The following is a 24,482-nucleotide window of genomic DNA, read 5'->3' as shown; positions in this document are numbered from 1 at the left end:
TTTTTTTGAACATAGTAACTTATTTTTGTTTGTATTCTTATCAATCTTAAATAATTTACCAGCTTAATTACATCCAGTCATGTATTTGTTTAGAACCTGTTATGCTGGGAATCAAAAATTAGTGATATGATTTCTAATTATCAAACAATTAACATTATTATAATTTTTTTTTTAATTTGTATATCAGTTTTAATTTTTTTTCTTTTTGTTTTACAGATGTTTAAAGGAAATATAAATGGTGATAGTATAAGAAGAAATACATTTGAAGTTCCAATTATTGCACAATGGATAAGAATAAATCCTACCAGATGGAGAGATAGGATATCATTGCGTATTGAGCTGTATGGGTGTGAATATGGTATGTTAAAATTAAAAAAAAAGAAGAAAAAGTACACTCCTGTTTTTAGTGTATTGATATTTTATTTTAATTTCAATATTGAAGATTTTTTTTGGGTGCTTAGAAAATTAGTGCTTGCCTTCTAATGTGAAAGATTGATAGTTGAAGGCCAAGCTCAACCTGTAGAATTTTAAGGACATTGGTTTTTTGATACTGTCTCAGCTAAATTCATATCTAGAGTTATATCTAAAAGGACATAAATTGCATCCTTTATGTTATAAATTGTATCTTAACAGATGAATGCAATTATTTGATTAGGATTAATAAAACTTTTTGTACTTATTTTTTTACATTACATTAAGTTCTGTCATAGAACTATTGTTTTGGTAACATATCTGTATTTTTAAATGAATCTTTGAATAATTAAATCAAAATTTATTATTTTCCTAAACCAGTCATCAAGTTTGAATTTTACATGTTTGTTAATTTTATTTTCATTTTTGTTTTATTTTTCATTTTGTTTATTTTCTCAATTATGAGAAAATTAAATTCAATTATTGATTTCTAAAATTAATATGTTTCTTGTACGTTATATGGAGGAACATGTACCAAAACCATTCTGGTTATAATTGTCCTGGTAGAAGAGGAAGACACTTAAAAAAAAAGCCCCAAACTTGCTCATAGTTAACAAAAACATGCCAAGCATACTGAAATTCAGACTATATTAGTCCTACAAATGACTACACTGTTCATCATACTACATAATAAGCATTATTATTCCCATAGAAAGCAACTCTGGTTTGTTCCATTTGTACCTGAGATGAGAAGTATAAAGCAACAAATGGTTGTACCTCTTTCTTAGGAAAGAATACACTGTTTGCATTAACTGGAGGATACGTTATTGTTTTAAAGATGATAATGTTAATCTTTTCTGTTGTGAATGGTTTAAATTTGTTACTATTGGTTTCTAAAATTGACCTGAAAATTTCTGTTTATTTTCCCTGATATATTGAAAATTCTAGTAATATTCTATCCTAGAAACCCAGGGATCTGACAAGGCACAAGTATTTTTGCTACAAAGAAAGGGATGTGAATCAGTCACTTAATCATTACAGATTTTTTTTTTTAATACAAACATTTAAATTTGTGGATCCTTTTAATTCTGGCATTTCTTGCACTAGAATGAAAAAAAAACAGTCAACTGATTTACTTTTGGAATTACTTAATTTTATTTTCTTTGAAAAGGATCAAGGTGGATGAGATAAATTCTCTCTTCAGTAGATTGTTCTTTACTTTTAGATACTTACCTAATCGTTACTGTAGAACTGTCCATTTGCTACTTAGCTTTCTTTCTTATGCTCTCTAGGCTATTTTCTCTGTTAGAGGGTTTAGAGTTCTTCATAGTTCATTACTAGCAATGAGTATGTTCTATTGCAGCGTTTATCAGTCTGGGGGTTGTTGTGGTATGAGAGGGAGGTTGTGAAATTACTCTATAACTTTACACATAAACAATAATAAAATCATTTTATGAGAAAAAAAATCATTTATTATAAACATTATTTGCATTTATGAGAACACATGTAAAGAAAATAAATTATTTAGTTGGTTGAATTTATTTTTCATTTAAAAGTTTCTCCATTCATGTATCTATGTTAGAAAAACACATAGCAAATTGTTTTCAAGTGTTAAAAGATGATTCCTATGTTTAGTTTTTAGTGCAACCATAGATGTAAAACCCTTTTCACAGAATTAAGAAGATGAAAGGGATAATATTTTTAATTCTTCTGTGACTATATTCCCATATTCACTTAACAAGCAAGCAAAAAGGAAATAAATATTCATATGTGAATTGTAGTTGTATCATTTTATTGGCAGATGTTTCGATGATCTGGTGGTGAATGTCAACTGGTAACTTAAAAACTACATCATTTTCACTAAATGGATTCAGTATCCATCTCTTTAAGAAATCATTTTTATCTTCTGCGGAAACACTTCATCAATTGAATTTTTAAAATACTAAATCCTATAAAAGACCTATAAAAATATTCATTCTATTCTAATCTAATGAATCAACTTCTTTTATGATATTCTTATCTGATTCCAGCTTAATTTAACTCTTATAGATTTTCATTGTGTAAATGAAATCCCTAATTTGGTAACTCTGACCTCTTGAACCAGCAATTATGAACTATTGACTAGTACTTTAGATCTATGACACACTTAGTTTTAGTAATTTTTATATACATATCTGTATAAATCCTTAGAATAAAATCAGAAACTAATCAAAATACGAAATTATTCCGATGATTTATTGTAGTTATTAAGATAAGGAAGTAATTTTTGCGATGCGTGGAACTTAAAACTGAATAAATGAAATTGGCATAATAATTTTATTTTATATCTTGCAGTAATTAAAATGTTTAATTATAAGATAGCAGCCAAAATTCTTTGATTACTCTGTAAATATTTTTAATGGTAGTCAGAATTAACCTATTGTATTTATAGGTTACATATGATAACCTTTTTTTTTTAAAGTAAAAAGATTACTACTACTAACCTCAAAACCTTTTTCACTTTCCTCTTTGTTATCTTTTGTTCATATTTATGACTGTCCCAATTAAAATATTACAGGAAAAACTTGACATTTTCAGAGAATAATGAAAAACATGTCTGCTTAATTAAAAATCTCTAAGCCAACCTCATAATGAGTACAGGCTTTTAAATAAGTATCAAATACCTAATATTTTACATTATTGATAGATCTTAATGTGGACACTTATGCATTATTAGATATATTAATAATTTTTTTAATACTTTTTGTTTTAATTTAGTGGCAGAAAATCTTTACTTCAATGGTAGCTCTCTAGTACGTTGGGATTTAAGATCCCAACCAATATCTTCTTCAAGAGAATCTATCAGATTTAGGTTTAAAACAAATGCAATGCATGGTGTTTTGATGTACTCTCGTGGTACCCAGGGTGATTTTATTGCACTTCAGTTACGTGATAACAGGATGCTGCTCAATATTGATCTGGGTAAGTGATTTCTTAAGTTATTTATGTAGTCTATATATTGATATGGCAGTGAATACAGTTTTTCAGATCAATGTTTATAATATAAAGTGTATTCCCAAAATAAGTTAAAAATATATCTGCTATAACTCTATGTTCATGTCATTTCAACATGAACATTGACTTTCTCTCTCTATTTTTTGGAAAGGCAAACTATTATAAAAATAGTTCTTTAAATGTATATGTACATTTAAAGTGTTCAGATTGACTTCCTAATGTGAAACCTGGAATAATATAAGTTTTGCTATAAGAAATGTAATTCTGGTTGGTATCAAGTAGGGAGGGATGGTATGTTAAGTCTTAACATGAGAATGCCATAATTGAAGAAGCGGTTCAGAGATGGGTCAGACAAATCAGCGAAGGCTGTAAAATAAATGTATTATGAGGGATAGAATGGTAGAATATCTACAATATATGGCTTTTTATCTTTTCTTTTTTTTTGTCAAAGGTTTTTGTGCAGAGATTGTTCATAAGTCTTTTTTGCTTTCTTTGGATTTTTTTTTTGTAAATTTCAAGGGATGTACTTTAGGGTTGATCTATTAAACGTTTTTGTCATGCTGGTGCAAAAGATGCTCTGTGAGTACTTATACGAGTGAATTGGCTGTATGTTGATTTCTTTCATGAAATATAGAGCAAAATTCTTGAACCATAACATCTGTGGTGATAAGATATGGTCCTTGGATTTAACCAAGCACTCATCACTTATTAAACTTGAAACAGATCACATGTATTTATAGTTAATTTACTTCATGTTCTTAATTCTTTCTTTATTGTTTACCTTATTTTAAAAAAAACTTATAGGTAAAAATGGCAAGCATAAAAAATTGTGTATTTCTAACATTTTCCCCTAATTTACATGTTTATGGTTTATGTTCACAATGAATACTGAATCAACCATATGATAAGCAACTGCCACTCTGAGCAGTGCTATCTGCAGTCTGTAAAATAAGCCGCACTCTTGTGGAATATAAAAGTGTATCTTTGGTTTGTGATAATTTCTCATTTATTTGTTAAAATAACAGGGAACTATTTGTCTGTTTATTCTAGGTTATATTGTAGAGTAGCTTTCAAAAAGTTTCTTCTAAAAGAATAAATTATTAGGGAATCTTTACTAGCAAGAAATTTGTTTATTATTTTTATGGAAGGAATGTATGCTTTGTAACATTTATACATGTATTATGTACCTATAATATTGTAACAATTAATTTTTTTTAGGATCTGGAATGATGACAAGTTTATCGGTTGGTAGTTTATTAGATGATAACATATGGCATGATGTTTTAATTTCTCGTAACAGATTCGATATCGTCTTTTCTGTTGATCGTGTTATGATTCATGGAAGAATTAAAGGAGAATTTCAAAGACTGAATCTTAATAGAGAGGTATGCAATGTTTAGAGTTTTTTATTTTTTATTTTTGTCTATTTTGATGTCTAAAAATATTGATTACGTTAAATGATAATTTTTTTAAAGTTGAACGTATAATTTTTAGTTCATTAAATTGTAGTAAAAAAATACAATTGTAGTTTTTTATGTTCTTCTTATTTTTTTTTTTTAACTGTGTTCTAAACAACCTTTAATTTTGATAATAAAAATTTAGGAAAAATAATAAATTCATTCATTAGTCTAATGATGAAAATTAATGATTGCTTTATTTGCGAACCATTAGTTAATAATATTATTAAATAATGTTGACCTATAATGTTTTAGGAAGTTTAAAGTGCAACTTTTCCAAGTGCTGCTGAATGGTTGCCCCTCTCCAGGCCTACAACAAGCCCTACAAACTTGGATATTGCAAAAATGTTTCCGTCTCTTTTTCCTTTTTTTCTATTTGTTATTTCCTAAAAAAAACAACTGTATAAAGATTTGTAGGTTATTATCACAACTCTGCAAATGTTTAGAATAGTGGAATCAAATTACATATCTTGCGTACATTATTGGTAGTAAAAACTCAGAATAATTTACAATCTAAAATTGAAGAGTTGCAGAGTAGAATGTAGGAATAGGCACCTGATAATTCTGGAAAATTTTAGGTCCAGTGATTATCTGCAGATGTCGTGTCTTACAATCTTGAGATTATTAAAAAATGAGTTTACTTGAAAAAAATGAATTTTTCAGTTACTCTGAAGTATGTGTGTGAATGTACATCCACCTATGGAGTAATTTTGCTGTAGTTTTGCTGATTCTTTTTTTTAAACAGTGTATATAATAACGTTATGTTATCAATATGAAGTCTTTTTCAACTAAAATTTTAAATGGTAGCCTAATTGGAAAAACATGAAATCTTAATTTTTTCTAACAAATGTAAAAAAAATTATATCATTCAATCATTTTACTAGTTTGGTAAATTGTCTATAATTTTCTATTCTGTGCAAAAATTTTATAATAAAAATAATTACTCTATCTCTATGCCTCATGTCCTCAATTTTCTATTTAAAAAGTTGTAATTCTTGTATGTACAATAGTTTGTATCATAAATATAAACAATAAAAGAAAAAAGAATAATTTAGAATGTAAAATATAACTTTTAAGAAATTCTAATTTAAATAATGTAAAAAAAATGGCTGAACTTATGAAAATAAATATACATATAAATTAGGCTGATTGATATGTTTATCATAGTTTATTAATTCTATTTTCTCATTCATTTTTTTTTTTAGTTCTACATTGGTGGTGTGCCTAATATACAAGAAGGTCTTGTTGTAAATCAAAACTTCTCTGGTTGTTTTGAAAATCTTTTTATAAATCATACAAATATTATTGCTGAAATAAAGGAAGCATATTATACCGGTGATTCTTGGCAGATGAATAGATACCAGAAAATTAATACATTATATAGTTGTCCTGTAAGTATAAGTGTTTATATTGCCTTTAATGTTCACTTTGTTATAAGTTAATGAGATTTATTATTGATTAACTCACAATATTTGCTGTCATATTATTAGAGATAAGGGGTTTTACCCATGCAACACTTAACTTTGTTATTTTTTATGCATAGATACTTTTTCATAAATTTTATTATTGATGACTGGATTTTGTTGTCTTCAGGGATTATAAAACAGATATAAAGGGAGTTATTAGCTTTCATTTTAAAAACTACTGGTGTTATAGTGACATAAATATTGTACTTCAAGATTATCTTTTTTCTTATTTCTTTATAGTAGTTTATTTATACAGTTTTAGTACAACACTTCATCTTGGTGCAACTGTGTTGTTACACTTATTGAAAAATAAATTTTTAATTTAAAATCAGTGACTTAACAATCACATTAGGAAAAGATAGATATGGTTCCAATGATATGATTTCAGTTATTAACATTACTTCTCCTTGCTTCATATTTTTTTAATTTCAAGTTGCTATTACAACAGGGTGAATATTATTCAAATTTTATTGAACTTATTAGGCTGATGTGGAATATAGTGTTTCTTCAACAAGAAGACAGCTTTATAACTCCACTATATCCTTCATGTGCATGGCATACATGGATGTTTGTTATTGTTGAGTACAGTTATGCAACTGGTAAATGTGATTAAAACTTCTACCATATGATCTAGTACAATTCTCTATTTGTATTCTTTAATTGTTATGTTCTGTTTTGAAATTATTTTGTCTGCATATGTTTGTATTTATTAGAAATAATGAAAAAATTCAACCTTAGTAATTTAATTAAATGATTCAAATTCTTTCAATACCACCCTACATTGTTGAAAGTATTTTAATCATTGCCCAGGGATATCCTGTCACAAGAACTAATTTCTAATTTCTTTCACAAGAAATTAGAAATATACCTAAACAAAAAAAAAACATATTTTAAAAACATTACATCAGACGTCAATATCTTTTGTCAGTTGAAGTTTTATTTTTATTCAGGAACCTCCAATCATTCCAGTCACATTTTTGACAGCAAGATCTCAAGCAACTCTTAGAGGTTATGAAGGTTTTGCAACACTAAACATATCGCTTGCTTTTCGTACTTATGAAGAAGGTGGTCTGCTGTTGTATCATAATTTCACAACAAATGGTTATGTCAAGGTAAATAAATCAGTTCTATTAATTAAGGGATTTTTTCAAAACATTAATATTTTTCTTTCATTGAAAGCATTATGTTTCATCTTCTAATATTTTCTGTATTAAATATTAAGAGTAATTATTTATTGCAAATAAAAATGTAAGCTGAAAATCCAAGTACTGTTTTTATAACACTAAAGTATTCAGTGGATTACTGGCATGAAAAGAGATTTTTAACTTTCTTAACTAACTGAACAGTTAAATGCCCAACATGTATATTAAAAACAAGTTTATGGATCATATTACAATCATTGCTTCAAGTGCATTGTCTGATTTTTTGACTGACACATTTTACAGTATAAAATGTATATCTTTCTTATAGACAATGTAAAGGTGGCAGTTAATTGGAGAGTATTATAATTGTTTAAGAATGCAGTTTAAAAATATAAAAAATATTTATGTATTACAATAAGGAAGTATTAAATCAATGGATTTATTAAATTTTGACAGTCACAAACAAAAAGTTATAAGAAGGTGATAAATAATTAATCTATTAGCAGTTTGATGTGTACGTATGGTTTTCTAGTTGTAATGTTAAAATCAATTTAGTTAAATTATGTTTGTGTGTTGTTTCTCATTATGCTTTTTCTCCTTTTACCTCAAGAATATTTGTAAAGTTTTTAGGAAATTGTAATTACATATGGGAAATTTTTTGAAATTTCCGGACAGGGACATCTTAGTTAGTATGTTACTTCATTTATAATTTGGGGCTGGCACCTTTTGCCATGTATCAATAAAAATCTTGTTTACCTGTTAAAACTATTTTCAAATACATTAAAAACTTTATAAATTCCACTTTCATTAAAACATATGTTGAGTATTAAACATATGTTTTCAGTTTTTTTTTTCATTCATTTTCAAAAAAGTGAGTAAAAATATTACTAAACATATTCTTTCATCATATATTTAATAGGAACTGTTTATAAATGAGAATGATGGTGGATGAAATGAAAATATTTCATCAGTAGTTCTTTATGTTTATTAAATTGAGAATAATTCAACTGGACATAAATTCAGTAGGAGGAATTCAGAAATTCAGTAGGAAGAGTAGGAGATAATTCTACAATTTCAATACTGTAAATTACAATTTACAGTTGAAGTAAATTAATAACATTCACATAAGTCTAATATTGAAATAAATAATGGAACCTAAAGATAGGTAATAGTACAATAATAACATTCTTGGCAATCATCTAAATTTTTACATATACACCATGTAGAGGTGGTCATTACCTAAAATCACATTACTTGACATAAAATAAAAACAACCAAGTCCTAGAGCGATTGTATTCAATCAATCAAAAGTAGCAGTATGTTTCATAAATCTTGGACACAAATGTAACACACACACACACACGCACGCACGCACGCATGCACAAACAAGGAAATTCTTTGTGATCAAATAATATCTGTAGAGTAGCTTAGATTTTTATCAGTGACTTACAGAAAATGATATACAGAATAGTTGCAAAAAGCAGCCACACCAGCATCTACAGTAATCTATATAAGATCGATATTAAGAACTAACATACCTGTACTAATCTTCAGAGTAAATTTTGCAAATGGTCTCCACCAACAGCTAAACAATTGCGTGCACAGTTTAACAAATTCAGATATGTCTGTATCAATTCCACTGGAGTAATATGTTCTGATATTCTCCTTTAGTTCATTTGTGTGGATTGTTTTGATACAGATCTTGAGCTTTCAACATTCTCCATAAGTAAAAGTTACATGTCGACTAATCTGTTGACCATGGAAGCTATAAGCCTCTGTTTACTGTTTGCTCAGCAGTAAACAGTTGATGAACATTAGCTAGTGTTTTCCTCCTTGGAAAAACAGTACTCATGTTCTTTTGTCAGCTGTTGAGAAAAGCCATTCAAAGTGGTCATCTGTGTTTACTATGGTGTTGAAAAATATTGAACTAATAATATGTGTAGCAAGCTCAGCACACCACACACCTATTTTCTGGTTATGTAAGGGTAACTTGTGTATTCGGTGTGGATAATTGAAACCATGCCTCTTCTGATATCATAAACATAAACAGGTTCCCTTCAACTGTTGCACAACTGTGATGCAGTACGGTTTAAACTTCAAACTCTTCAGGGACATATGGAGATTGTTCTACTCACCCCAACCTGTTGCATTTGTTTTCTGGTAAACTTCTGAGGACTATGAAGCATCACTTCAGAAATGCATGCATGAAGTTCAGGAGTGGAAACAGATGGCACCCTGTTCTTTGGTGCATTTATAACAGATCCCATTTGGTGCCATTTCTTCACCAATTGCTGAATGCTGTCTTTAGCTGGGAAGGGATGATTAGGAAACGCTTTATGTTATAACTCAAGTGTTTAAAAAAAACATTTTTATATATGACTAAAATATACACTCGCTTTGCTACTGAATACATTGCTAACACACATTCTACACAATACACCTCATCTTCTTGATCTCAGCAGACAACTGACAGTGAGAGCATGACAGAAAGGGGTGGGAGGGATGGTTACATGACTCATGGGAGGGGATTTCTTATGTAGGAATGTAAGTCCCCTTCCTTTGCTCCTATTTTCCATGACATTGAACTTATGATGTTAATTAATTGCAGTTTCAATTTCTCTGGGATTTTTTGGTGCAGTAGGTGTTTTTATTATGATTAGATGAAATTGTATTACTTAAGATTCACTAAATGGTTGAATAGTTTACAGTTTTATTCCACGCATGGTACTTTTGTTTCATATGAAAATATTTTTGAACATTGGAAAATCTAAATTATACACGTACAAATATCATAATCTTTGTAGTTGAAAGTTCTGAATTACCTAAAATCTTATCACGTGATGTTAAATAAAAACAACCTAGACAGGTGTAGGACAGGCAATCAAAAAGAGAAAAGAAATAGAGCTCTCTTACCAAAAGAAGCAAATAAAATAATTCAATAAAATAAAAAGTATCGTCAAAAAAATAAATATAAAAAAGATAATGAAAAGAGCCAAGATTAAAAAAAGTACCCACGCTTAGAATCAAAAATGCATCACCAACATGATTTATAATAATCAATCCAGAATGAAGACCATATATCAGGTTATGTTTCATATAGTTTTGTTTATTAACAAAACTAATTAATGAAAATTTGCTTTATCACTCATCAATTAATAATTTACTAGATTCTGGTTTTCATTAATCAACTATAAAAGCATCTGAAAAAAGTAGCTTGGTTTTCATAGCTTTGTCCATTAAGTGGATTTATTATTTGATTTTCTAAGGGTGAATCTTTGTTAGGTGAACAAATGTTTCATAATATTTGTTTATTTATGTAACAATTAACAAAATTTATTTGTTTTAAAATTGTAAATATTTTTGATTAATTTTTATTTTGTAATATTACATTTAGTCAACTCTAACTTAAGACCAGCCAATGACCAGCCTTCAGATTAAGACCAGCCAATGATATTATATATATATATATATATATATATATATAATGTAAAAATGGGTGCTCAATTTAGCAAAGTGGTTATAATTCCTGCTGTATACCACTATGCTAAAACATGTTAAAGGGTTAATGTTATAGTAGTAATACAGTACATTATACATTTTATATGTTAATTTATGTTTGTTTCAGTTGTTTTTAGATGCTGGTAAAGTTAAGGTTGAAATAAAGACTGATAATAATCCTAAAGCCTTACTTGATAATTATAATGAACAATTCAATGATGGTAAATGGCATCATTGTATATTGACAATTTCTGATAATTCACTAATATTAAATGTTGATAATAAACCAATGAGAACAACACGTCTATTAAAAATGTTAACTGGATCTAAATATCTAATAGGAGGTAAGTTTTTTAACAATTTCAGAATTTATTATTAAAACTACAATTGAATAAACATGCCTTAAGTACTGTTCTAAACTTTTTAAACATAGAATGAACATAAGCTTAAAATACATAGCTTATTTTTTTTTGGGGGGGGGAATTTTGAGGTCACAGTGGACCACTTTAGTCAACTCTGGTTCATTTTTTCTATTTATTTTTCTTCTTCATTTTGTCAGATCTTGCTTTTTTGAGTTCTTCTGAACAAACCCTCTCATTGTTTTTTTCTCTTTAATTTTAAATCTGGAGTTGGCTTCTTTTAGTATTTTTATATTGTCAGTTTTGTTTCGTAAAGCTTCTATTGTGATTTCTAGTTCTTGCATATCTTGTTTAATTTTGGTGATCCAGTTCAGTGTTTTGGTTATTTTCTAGTATTTCTTGACCAGTTTCCTGACGAGCCTGTTCGGTTCTGTTCTTATTATGTGTCCAAAGAAGGAGATTCTTTTCTTTCTAAACTAGTCTAGAGCTGGTTCTACATCTTTATGTACCTCTTGGTTTGGTATGAATCTCCATTCTCCCTCTCCCTCATCAGTAAGTTGTCTTTTATTAAGCATGTTCTTAGAATTCTTCTTTCTATTCTTTGCATCTCTGCTGAATAGGAAATGTTGGATCTTAGTTTGAAAAGTGTTTTGCTTCCATAAGATATTGTATGATTATAGATTACAGTTTTGTAATGTTTGAGTTTGGTATCTATTGAGATGCATCTTTTGTTGTATGTTGTTTTGGTGGTATTTTGTGAATAACTGTGCTTTTGTGGTTTTTCTTTCAGGTCATGTGTGATATTTTCTCCTAAATATTTAAACTGCTCGACTTTGTGTCCATTTTTGATTACGTGGTTCAATGCCAGGCGATTTATGGCCATTATTTATATATTAAATTATATAAATTATACTTATATTGCATAGCTTATTTATATTAAAAAAAAGAAATATAATTTTGAATTCCATTGTATTTGTGGACTTGGACAATAAAAAAAATTTTACTTACTAGATTATTTTTGTTTGCATCTTAAAATTTTACATAATATATCTTCTTCAACTTATTAATTTTGTTAAACATTGGTAACTATACATCTAATATGTTTTTGATAACTACAGTTAATACTTGGTTAAATCAGCTTTGGTACCAGATACAGGTGGCTGGAGTTGGTTGGGTAATTTGCATTCATTTCAATTGAATTTACTAGTTTGCTTCTAATTGATTGAAATTTTTAGTGTTATATATTTTTTTTTTATTATTGACATTCAGTTAGTCATTATATGAGAATTGGTCATTTTGGGACTATACAATACCAACTTTTACTTGCTGTGATTTAGATTTTAGCTTGATGTGAAATAGTATTATACTTAAAAAAAAACAAAAATTGAAATATGTTTAAAACATTTAAAAAAGTTTCATTTTTAGTATCAATAGCTTCATTATTGTAAAAACTTACTGAACCTTTACAGTCTTCAGTTGGAAAAGTTCTGTTTTTCTTCATCAGAAAGAAAAATTCTTTCTTGAAAAGAAGGTATAAAGTAACTTTTTTCCTCTTAAGATTTTATTCTGTTTCTTTTTTTTAAACATAAGATTCTATCAAGAATTCTGATAATGCCTTAGCCTCAGTAAAAAAGTCATGTGTTATGTGTGCATCATTATTCTGTAAGATTATGCAACAATTGTTGCAAATAAAGTAGAGTTACATTGAATGTCAGGGTACCAAAGCATAAAGAATGGAAACGTTCCTATTATTGGGCATGGATTATTCTGGAGGCACTTAATTACTACAATAACGTCTGGTAGATATCCTATGTCAAGTTTGTCATTGATGTCCATAGACTGCTAAACATCATTCTTGACTGAGATTCTCTAGAATAAATACTTTTGTATTTGGGATTTATAATTTGGAATGTATCAACATTTTTAATGTTGCATCAAATATATTTTATGCATTTATGTGTGAAAAAATATATATTAAATTATGTTTAAGTTATTCTTTTATTTATTTTTATAAATTTTGTTTCAATATCAGACCTTCCCTTGTTTATATACCTTGCCTTTTATGTATAATATTCCATTTGCATTTTTATTCATATTTATTCTGAGATATATAATTTTTATTACAGGTGGTATGTATGGTATGCCTGGTTTTATTGGTTGTATGAGAATGATTACAATAGATGGTAATTACAAATTACCTACCGACTGGAAACCTGAGGTAAGTCTCTTGTCTTTCTGTTCATCTGTATTCTCTTTTTTATGCTTATAATTTTTTTAATAAAAAAAGTTAACTTCCCACTCGGTTACAATGATTGAATTATAAGTTTATGGATATATTTAACAAAGTGTGACAGAATTTGAAGACATTTTATCACGTTATGATCATATTTGCACTAATACACCAAAGGAAATGAAAAAGTTATCTTTCACCTGATTAAAACAATTTTTCTTACTAAATGTTTATATGTATATTCTATCTACTATTCGTTGAGGTCTGAAGTAAACAGTCTGCATGTGTGTGGTGTGTGTTAATACACAACGCACACATATGACAACCTTCAACCAGTTGATGCAATCCACCGGGTGGACAAAAATGACACATCACGTTTGAAAATAGCTAGCACACTGTAAGAACATTAGTCATTTCTTATGCCTGTTATTAATCTCAGATTATCACATTATTAGTTATTATAAATTTGTTAGATCTACAGCAATGTAAACAGTGCACTATTATTGAAAAATTTGTACTAATTTCAATTTTATAATATTCGTATATTTGCTACTTGAGGCCTAGAGTAAACAAATGTTCCTTGTGTTATTGTAAGTATTTAAATTGGAATTTGGTACATATCATGTATGATGTTATACAAACAATAGCAATACTTCTTCATTCTTATTTAAGGTTTTATGACACAGTTAATTTATATTTTCAACACTGAAAAATATTTCTGGGTCTCGTGAAACTTCATTGTTATTTTAACTGTGGCATTGTTAACTGCTTGTGAAAGAAGTTAGTTTGAGTGAAGTTGTTTTTGACATTGATTTGGTTTAAATGAGTATCATACCGAAATTTACTATTCATTTGCTTTATTACAATATTAGAAATTCAATTTAAGTGTTGTGAAATTTAATAACTATAATCGAAAGTCCTTGTTGTATAGTTAAACACAGAAAAGGTAAACTATTAGGAAGTGGGGAAAAGACGATAGTTCTTTAATGTATTCAATAAATTTTCCTAAAAATATCCTACTTTTGAAATTAAACTAGTAGAAGCGCTTAGATCTTAGGCATTCATGTATTTATTTCAAGTATTGAAAAATTGCAAGCTGAAAAGAAAAAATACGGGATAGTGTACATGCCAAAAAAGAAAAGAAAAGATTCAAAAACTGTTTTAGGTCAATTTGATGATTTTAATAAAAATGCTTTTGATTCAAAGTCCATGATTTCTTTTTTTTAAATAAATTGCCTACACTCAATAAGGTACTTTCAGCTGTCAAAAGTGATCGGGATTTACCAAAAATTAGTGACGCTAGTTTATGTAAACTTCTTTATTAATGGGGGTTCAAATTTGCAGAAAAAAGTAGAAAAGTTTTATCATTGACAAAAATGGCATAAAGATTTGGTAAAGGAAATATTTGAAACAATTAAAGGGTTTAAAAAAAATGGGAAAAAATATTATTAATTTTTTTTTTGCATGTAAATAGAATTTCAGGTTTTGTGTAAACCACTTAACAAATTATTTACAAACCTATTTATGTTTATCATTTCATTAAACCATTATAATTTGGTATAGCTATTAACTTTTTTAACTAACGTTAAAAAAAATTACCATCGAAGATAGCTTTAATATATTTAATAATTTATAACCATTTCATAATTTAATAAACATTAAATAAATGTTTTAGAATATATCAAGCAATATGCAACTATTTGTGTATTATTATTAAGATAGAAACTAAACCAAGCGCCCATTGGTTGTCATGCAATTTTGTGTATACCCGATTCATACTGCTTCACTTGGCATCTGTTTTGTTTACTTCAGGCCTTAATGTAAAGTAGACAGAGATTAGATTGTTTTACAATTGTCAAGAAATATAATTGTATTCCACGGTGATTAATGACCATTTTAATTCATAATTCAGTTCATTTATTAAATGTTTGAGTGGTGAGTACTGGTTTAAGATCTTACAAAATGTACTGAAGTTGCTTGTAGTAGTAGATCCTGTCACCATAATCTTTTTAGGAGTAGGTTAGTATTATAGATAAATTTATATTATTTGTTAATTACAATAAATATATTATGTGAATGGAACTAATCAAAGTTGTTTTCTCTTATAATGTTTATTATAAGTAATAATGTTAATATACAGTGTAACAGAGTGTACAGAGTAATAATGTTAATTATACAATCAGTCCCTATAGGAAATAGAGTGAAGGAATTACTGTGGAGTTGTATATGACTTACAGTTAGTAGTTTGACATGCTTATATGCAGCATTGAAGAAGACAGTGGAAAACTACTCTTCATGAAAACTCTGGCATGGGATGTTGACTATTTTCTGACACAGCTATATCATTTTTTTGGTGAGACCTTGTCTCATGTCAGGTTGCCTGTAATTATTGAATTATGGTACTTACATACATGATTGTATGTTAATTTATAACTGTCTGTTGTAAGATACCGTAATGTTTTCCCCTAACAGTGTTCAGATATATATCTGCTGCTCAATCTCTTTGACTACCACTCTTGTTTTTTTAAATAGATTCAGAATATTTCTTATATAGGATAAACTGAACAAAGAGCTTCATTATTCAATTTCTACAAACTAATTTTCTTAGGTAAAATTCAATACAGCAAATAATGGTAAAATGGCTTTCCCATTTAGTCCTGTATTGAAGAACACTACACCAGTATTTTCTTAGAAGATATTCTTGCCACCTAACTAAGTCCAAAACTTTCAAGTTTTCCATTCAAAGTCTATCAAAATCCATCCAGACTTTCTCGAAAGTTCTTGAGTATAGTGTGAGCCATGTGCAGACATGCATTGACATGAATCCTAGAAGTCAACATGCTGCATCACTTGTTTTGGGTTGCTCTCTATAGTTTTTTTAGGGTCTCGCAATGCACTTCTGCATTTATTGTAGCGTCATGTTCCATGAATTCAACAAATTTACTCTTTTTCTGTACCAGTACACTGTTGTAAAAGAAGTCTCATTATATCTTTTTAATGCAGTATTTAAACCATTATTACACTGGTACAGTACACTGGTTACATAAAACCCTTTTGTTTTATTTAAAAAAAAATTTTTGAAATAATTGCTGTCTATATTACATACAATATTAATAAAAAATTTAGAAAACAATAAATTTAGCATCCTGACCTGTTGAAACGTTGCAGTAGAGTATTTTATATAAATTTAATTTTAAGGTTGGAAAGCTTATCAATAAGAGAAGCATATTAATATTAAATTAACCCGCCATTGCTGGCTAGAGACCATTGTGCTCATCCTACATGCTTTTTTTGTTACAGTTTTTAGAAATACGATTGACTGTATACCTTTTGTAATGGACATTTAGAGAGATTAGTCATTATTATTTCTTATATTATCATAAATGTTTTCAGAATTTGTTCAGTGTCATTATCAGTGAATGCAATGCTCTGTAGCTAGTAATTGGATTTATGGAAAAATTCAGTTTTTTCTAGTGTTATTAATGTGTTCAATATTCTGTTATATTTTTACATAAGTTTATGCTCCTATTGCCCACATAAAAAAAAAGAAAACTAAAGTTAGGTGTGTAAAATGACATTCTATTATTTGTAGGGAGCATACAGTTACAATCTGCACAAAATAAAAAAAAGGGAGAGACTAGACACTGAAAGTGATGATAACTAAAATATTACTTTATCTATAATAATTGAACAATTTTAGCTGTATGGGATACATTTTTCAAAAATGTCACAAAAGTCTTTCATTCATTTGTTTTGTTATTGGTAGTATAAAAACAAATTTTCTTGTAATTTATAAAATGTTGACTATTATCTTTTAATTTTCAAACTTATACGAGATGATAACTATATCAACTATAACTATTTAAGTTAACTATATAAGTTTGATATGTTATCAAACATATCAAACTTATGTGATATATCAAACATATCACACGTTATCTAAAATCTCCAGAAGCAACCCAAACAAAATACATCATTTATGTAAGTAAATAATAATAGTTATTTTAAATATTATATAACAGAAAATTAATTTTACATCATTAATTAGTAATAACGAACAATAAAAAAATACTTATTTGTGTAAAATTGACAATAATCGAACTACAGAAGAGAAAAAGCCAAATGGTGAGCAAAGCGCTCACCAGCCAGTAACGACGTAACTTATGGCCTATGCAGCAATGCCGAGTTAAGAGTAGGTGAGGAACAGGCTCTGTGCAGTACATTCATCTATACATTTCTGTACTTAGACTGTTGCTTAAGACAAAATCCAAAATTCAGATATTTCCTCTTTGCTAATAACAGTATGGCCTACATAAATAAACTGCTTTCATTAAAAAAGGAAATAACTCTAAATATAAATTCTATAATGAAATACACAATAGTATTTTATGATGAAAATATATATATATATATGCGTGCACACACCTACAAACAAAAGTTAAACGGCTAAAATTTTATATTAACAATTTATTTCTATTAATTGTTTACTCTCCTTTATTGCGAGGTATCTTTGTCTTTCTTGGGAAAGATCTGGGTTTTAAGTCCACGTAGGCAAAAAGTAGGTCATCACCTTTTTTGATCTGGGAGATCCCAAGGCAGAATGACTAACATTTTGTTATGTAAAAGCCTTTATTAGGCTTTTAACTAACATTTTGTTATGTAAAAGCCTTTATTAGGCTTTCAGTTTCTTTTGCAGTCATATTTTCCTTTATTAACTTGTATGTTTGCTTAACCTTTCTTACCTTAAAAACTACAGTTTAATGTTTTCAGAATTCAGCTGATCTTGCTAGGATAGAGTTGGTTATGTTTTTGACCGTGATAGTCAACATTATATAATTGTATTTTGTTTGGTTTGTAAATAAATAAAAAAATTGATTGCTTTTCCTACCTCTGTAGCAGAATAGTTGTGCTTCTACCTTTAATGTGAAAAGTTCTAGATTTGAATCTCAGTCAAACTTAGCTTTATCACATGCACAAAATCATCTCTCATAAAAATCGTCATCAATAACTAAAATTGGGTCAAGTATGTATATCCAGACAATAAATAATTTTCACTGCCTATTGTCATATAGAAACACATGTATGGTTTTGTATTTGACTACTTATCCAGACTGTAGTTGGTGACTACTACTTCCTAGAATCTGCTGTTATTTGATTTCTGCAACAAAAATTTAGATATTAATTTATTTTATTTCACGTAACAAATATTTTACTTTAAAATTATGGTGCTTTGTTTGTGATGTGTTTTACATTTTTGTACAATACTTTATATCAAATGTGTTTAGATGTTCTATGAAATAGAATCTGACCAATCAGGCAGATCTTCAAGTATCAAGATTTTTAAGATTAAAAATATGCATTAAAAATTATAAAAATTTATTGTAATTAGGTTTTGTGATGTATATTTATTATTTTTTTTTTTTAGGAATATTGTTGTCCAGGTGAAATCGAATTTGATACTTGTCAGATGATTGATCGTTGTAATCCAAATCCTTGTAAACATGAAGGATCTTGTAGACAAAGTTCTACAGAATTTTTCTGTGATTGCACAAGCACAGGATACTCAGGAGCTGTTTGTCATACCTGTAAGTAATTATACATCTTTAAATTAGTTTACCATGTGTAGAGCAAAATGTATTTGTTGTGCGTTTATAAATATCAAATAATATTGATAATAATCACTGATATACAGGTTATTTACCCAAATTATACTTTGATATGTTAATTAAATCGTAGACAGCACTACAGAAATGTACTAACAAGGAATTTTGGATAAAAGACCAGGTTTCTCTTCCCCATTAAATCACATTCTACCGAACTAACTCATTTGTGTACTATGCAAAAATTTAATTTTAAAACTATTAAAATCTTTTTATGAACATATTATGTTAAATGAAATCAGTTTATCACTTACTGCTCAAGAAACCATATTTTTTTTTAATGAAATCTGTTTTCTTATCCATGTAAACATAACTTTACATACAGAGTATGTTTTCTACTTAACCAGAAGAAAATTCTGCACTGTAGATCCCCATATAACTAACTCATTTATGATTTATGTGATTTATTATTCAGTCCCATAGTTGTCTATGAAGTTAAAGTTACCTATTTTCATTTTCTACTTAATTTTTTGTTTACTTTTTGTTTTCCTATGTAATTTCCCATTGCTTGCTAATGAGCACTTTGTTCACTCCACATTTTTTTTAATATTTTTATTCTATACTTCTTAGAATTATATGTTACATTATCTTTTATTGGATCTACAGCACTAGTCAAATATATAACATTAAGGAATTCTGGATAATAGAGGCAGGTCTCTTTTCCCCTTTAAATTACATTTTACTGAACTACTTGTAATCAAGTTTATATTGCATGCAGAAAAAAAAAGTGAGTGAACTAAAGCCTTAACTGCCAGTTGACACAACAGTCTTAGGGTTACAAGTACAGGCAGTTTACAGTTATCTGTTACAGTAGTTCATATCTATTACAGTATATTGTATGTTAAGCATTGTCATTTTCTTTTATTATTATTATTATTATTATTATTATTATTATTAATAAATACTAGGAAAAAAGGTGGGCCTACAGCCTACCATGTCCTGAACATTTTTCACTATTTCTTGAGTTCTGATTTTTTAACACAGAGAGCTGTGTTAAAAAATCATTGGAAAACATTGGGGTTACCCAATGTTTTCCTTTTTTATCCCCAAAACACAAATAAAATTTTAAATAAATCATATCATGAAGTATAAATTATTCTAACTAATGAATCGTTCGTGCACTGTGCACAGCCGGCTGGTACACCACCATTGGTCCACTCTCTGGCAATAGCAGCTGAAATAAAAATGTGAGCACATATAACAAACCCACATACCATCCATCTATGGAGAGTGCTAGCACATTTTTATTAATATTATTTTTACTATTTTATTCAGTATGGATATTAATATTTAATTTTCCATTATTTATTTTTTGAAATTTTCAGTTATTATGAAATTTAGTCTACTAGTTCTGTTGTTATTTTATCATCTATCTCATTACCTTTTAGTATTTATTCTGTAGTGCTTAAGACAAAGAAAAGTCCACAAATTTGAGAAAATCGTTTATTCATAGCACAGGTAGAAATATTGTTAGCAATGTTATTAAATATTTTGATGAAAAGAGAAAAAACTAGTAGATTACTTCAGCTACTTCAGTCACAAGTTGTTTGTCCACTTTTTTTCCGGATGTGAAGTTGGTTGAAGTGTAGATTGGTGTTGGGTACAACACTTTGCTGATCAAGTCCAAATGCAACATTAATTTGATCATGCAGTAAATCATTTGTGTTCTATATAAAATGTGTACCTTTAAAATATTGAAATGAATCATTATTTTATTTTTTAATATGAAAGCTACTTAAAGTAAATTTTTTATAACTTATATAGTTGTATAGAAATAACAGTTCCATTCAGTTGCTACTAACTGCAACTGGTAATTTTCAGTACATATCAGTGTTTTACGAGTGTCATTGACATTTGCTAGTATTGTTGTTTCATTTCATGTCTTTTATAAGTGTAAAGTTTTCTTTTTTCAAATATTGTTTATTTTTAGTTTTCTAATTGTTATCTTATTTTATTTTTATTTTTCTCAATGTTTTACATTGAGAAATATTAATTATTTATACTGGTGTATGTGTATTTTAATTTACTTTTTATTTTGTAAATGGCAAGTTGTTATAAGATAAGAAACAAAATATTAGCTCTTTTCAGTTGTATCAATTAGGCTATCACTTTTACTATAATAAAATTAGGTATTGTTTTAAGTTTTTGCCAATTAGTTTCTAAAAAAATATTTTTATTATTTATTAATAAAATTTGTAAATGTAATAAATATGTTGATATAAAATATTGACTTATATACATAATTTTTAAACTATTATTAAGTTTTCAAAAAAAGTAACCTTTTATAATTATTTAAGAGAATTTTTAAATTATTACTTAGCTAGATTTATAGCTTAAAATTTGATTAATCCTTTAGGGTTAGGGGAGCAGTCATTAGCAACTGAAGATACTGGTTGGTAGTTACTAATATCAGGTTAATAGCATCTTTTTCTTTATTTCATCACAGTTAAACAGTTTAATGAAATAATAAATATAAAATTATAACAATAGTTTAAAAACTGTTTTTGATACAATATTGTTTTGTACTATAATATTTATGTGATAAGGCTATTAATTTTTTCTTCTTTTTTTAGCATTACATTCTTTATCTTGCCTAGCATATAAGAATGTTAATTCTGTTGGCCAACGTGCAGAAGTAAAGATTGATGTTGACGGTAGTGGCCCTTTAAAACCTTTCCCTGTAACATGTGAATTTTATGGTAAGTAGATTTTATTTTAATTAGTACGATATAAAAAGCTTACTATTTTCTGTTGATAATAGGAGGAACTTTATTTTTTATTGATTGTTTTGTAACTCATTTATATATACTCTGTATTTTGTTGAGTGATCGAATCTTCTCACAATCAGTCAATTGCCCAATTTACTTCAAGACATCTTAACGATAATCTCGGTTTTATGAAAATAAGTAATTAATCTATTGCATTTCCCAAAGATTTAAAAAATTAACAAGATGTACTAATGTTGGTAGAAAAAAGATAGCTGTAAGTTAAACTGTAGCTCCAATTGAGCTAAAGTCAATAATAGACAACTCATTTCAGTTAAATTATTTTATCACTTTCTTTAATTTTATGGTGTCTTCTGCTACCCATTATTTATCCTTCCTGGAAGTATATTTATTACATAAATATTTAGACTATTTTTTAACTTGAGTATAACTTAAATCGTTATTCATCAACTTATATTTTAAATTATAATTTTAATTTATATTTATTTAAATCCTATTTTAGAGTAATGCATTTTAAAAAACAAATAAAGTATTGCTATGAATAAATTGTTCATAGCGACATGATTAAATATTTAATAGAAATTTCCCTAAGTGTGGATAGAGATAATTAATTTCAGTATTCAAGAATGTTTAGGCGCTTTGGTGCATGGCATATGCTTCTGTTGAACGCAATAATAATCATCATGCTGAAGATAGCATGCACATGGTGTGATATTTAAGGTGTTAGAATTTTATGCACTGGAATTACATTCAAGATCTTGTATTTTGTAATAGTTAAAGTACTTGAATATTCAAAGATAATATCAGCCTTTCATTAAGAAATATTATGAAATTATCTATTGTATATGTAAAATTCTTCAATAATAGCAGTAATTATTGATTGATAATATAATTATCAATGCATATAATTATTAAATAGTGCAACATTATTTCTCAATGCTCTTTGATGTGAGAGTTTAAATTTATATTTTATTTTGAAAGTAAACTGGTATTATTTTTTATTCACTGGTTTTTTTGCCTCTGTTTTGTTATAGTCTCATTTTTATGTAAAAAAAAGCTTTTTTAATTACTTTTTCTGGGTATTTCAAAACAGAAACAGAACCTGTTGTTTTCTCAACAGGTTTTTTATAAGTTTTTTGTTTGTTTTTTTTTTAATAAAAGCAAATCAGTTTTTTTAACTTAGCATTATTTTATTGTTTGTTTGTCTGGATATATAGTAAATATAGAATTTTGATATGCTTCATCTTTGAAGCATATCAAAATTTGCAGTTCTGAACTTGATTATATTTATAAGGAACATATTAATCTTGATTGGTTTGTTATGATTGTACTTCATTTGCAATGATTAATGGGGTAATTTATTCCCTGTATCACCTCATTAACTAAACACTCATTACATTAATGCCTCACCCCTACCTTTTATTTTTATCTATATAATTTTTTATTACTAATTTATCATCTGAGCTTGAAACTAATGTGTGTGAGTACAATGTGAAAATTTTGTAGTGTTTAAAAATGCAAATTTTGTTAGGGATTTTTACCCAATAACTACTAGTTGATAAGATGAGATACTACCACAAAGCTTTGCAAAGTTGTTAAGTTATTCCAGATTATGTATGTCATAAAAAAAATTATTTTTTTTTGAGCTAAACTTATAGTGTCTATTTTTTAGAAAGATGAATTAGTAAAAAAAAAATTATTTCCTAATAGTGTAATATATCTTACATTATCATTTTTATAATTAATCTAATTCTTAAAAATTTCTTATCAATTAATTTTATTCAATTAAATTTGCCTCGTAATATATATATATATTTTTTTTTAATAGAATAAATACATTTAAATGATTAAATTAGTTAAATATATAGGGTGTCCAGGCTAAAGTTACCTAAAAGTAATGTCCTATATTTAGAAAACCAGTTGTTATTTCTTAGACTCAATCGACAAGAAATATCTCAAAAGTTTGTTCTGTATACTCTCAAGGTCAGCATAATATACATGCACAGGCAAGCCAGCCAACTCACACTGTAGTTGTCAATAGTAGTTGGTCCCCACAACAGAAGATTCAGTGTGTACTTTGGTTAGTGTTTCCATCAGTTACATGTACTCAGTGTTGTGTACGAACTGAGTGGAATATTGATCCTCCTACATCCAAGTCTGTTTGTCAGTGGGGTATGACTTGAAGAGAGACTGGATACCTGGTTTCACAAGTTGGAAATCATCCAAAAGTTTCAGTTAGTGGTGAGACTGTGGATCATGTACGCGATATATTCACTGCCAATCCTGGAAAATCAATTACAGGAGCTAGTTACAAAGTGCAAAGTCCTTGTTCCACTGTTCACGACATTGTTCATAAACGGTATTAGTCACCTACAATATCTGTTTGCTGCAGAGGTACTGCACTATGTCAAAAACAGTCTTAATCATCCTGATATGTTATTGTTTAGTGATGTGGCTATCTTTCATATATGCGGGAAAGTTAACTCACAGTTGTCAAATTTGGGATACTGAAAACCACCACCATACAGTAAGTGGAAAT

General features: G+C 27.9%; 1 protein-coding gene across 1 annotated transcript in view; it reads left to right on the top strand.

The window, feature by feature from the left end:
• The window catches only part of Nrx-IV (neurexin-4), a 108,812-nt gene that overhangs the window by 54,662 nt on the left and 29,668 nt on the right, over positions 1 to 24,482 (top strand). The window contains exons 4-12 of the mRNA XM_075375041.1: positions 217 to 358; positions 3,169 to 3,372; positions 4,624 to 4,790; positions 6,068 to 6,253; positions 7,279 to 7,440; positions 11,096 to 11,312; positions 13,454 to 13,545; positions 18,983 to 19,142; positions 21,791 to 21,916. Coding sequence (XP_075231156.1) covers positions 217 to 358; positions 3,169 to 3,372; positions 4,624 to 4,790; positions 6,068 to 6,253; positions 7,279 to 7,440; positions 11,096 to 11,312; positions 13,454 to 13,545; positions 18,983 to 19,142; positions 21,791 to 21,916 — 1,456 coding nt within the window. The remainder of the gene's footprint in view (positions 1 to 216; positions 359 to 3,168; positions 3,373 to 4,623; positions 4,791 to 6,067; positions 6,254 to 7,278; positions 7,441 to 11,095; positions 11,313 to 13,453; positions 13,546 to 18,982; positions 19,143 to 21,790; positions 21,917 to 24,482) is intronic.

This window comes from Lycorma delicatula, chromosome 9 (assembly GCF_047948215.1).
Source record: "Lycorma delicatula isolate Av1 chromosome 9, ASM4794821v1, whole genome shotgun sequence".
NCBI classification, from domain to species: Eukaryota; Metazoa; Arthropoda; class Insecta; order Hemiptera; family Fulgoridae; genus Lycorma; species Lycorma delicatula.
Note: the sequence above shows the minus strand (reverse complement) of the source record. Positions and strands in the feature narration are given on the sequence as shown.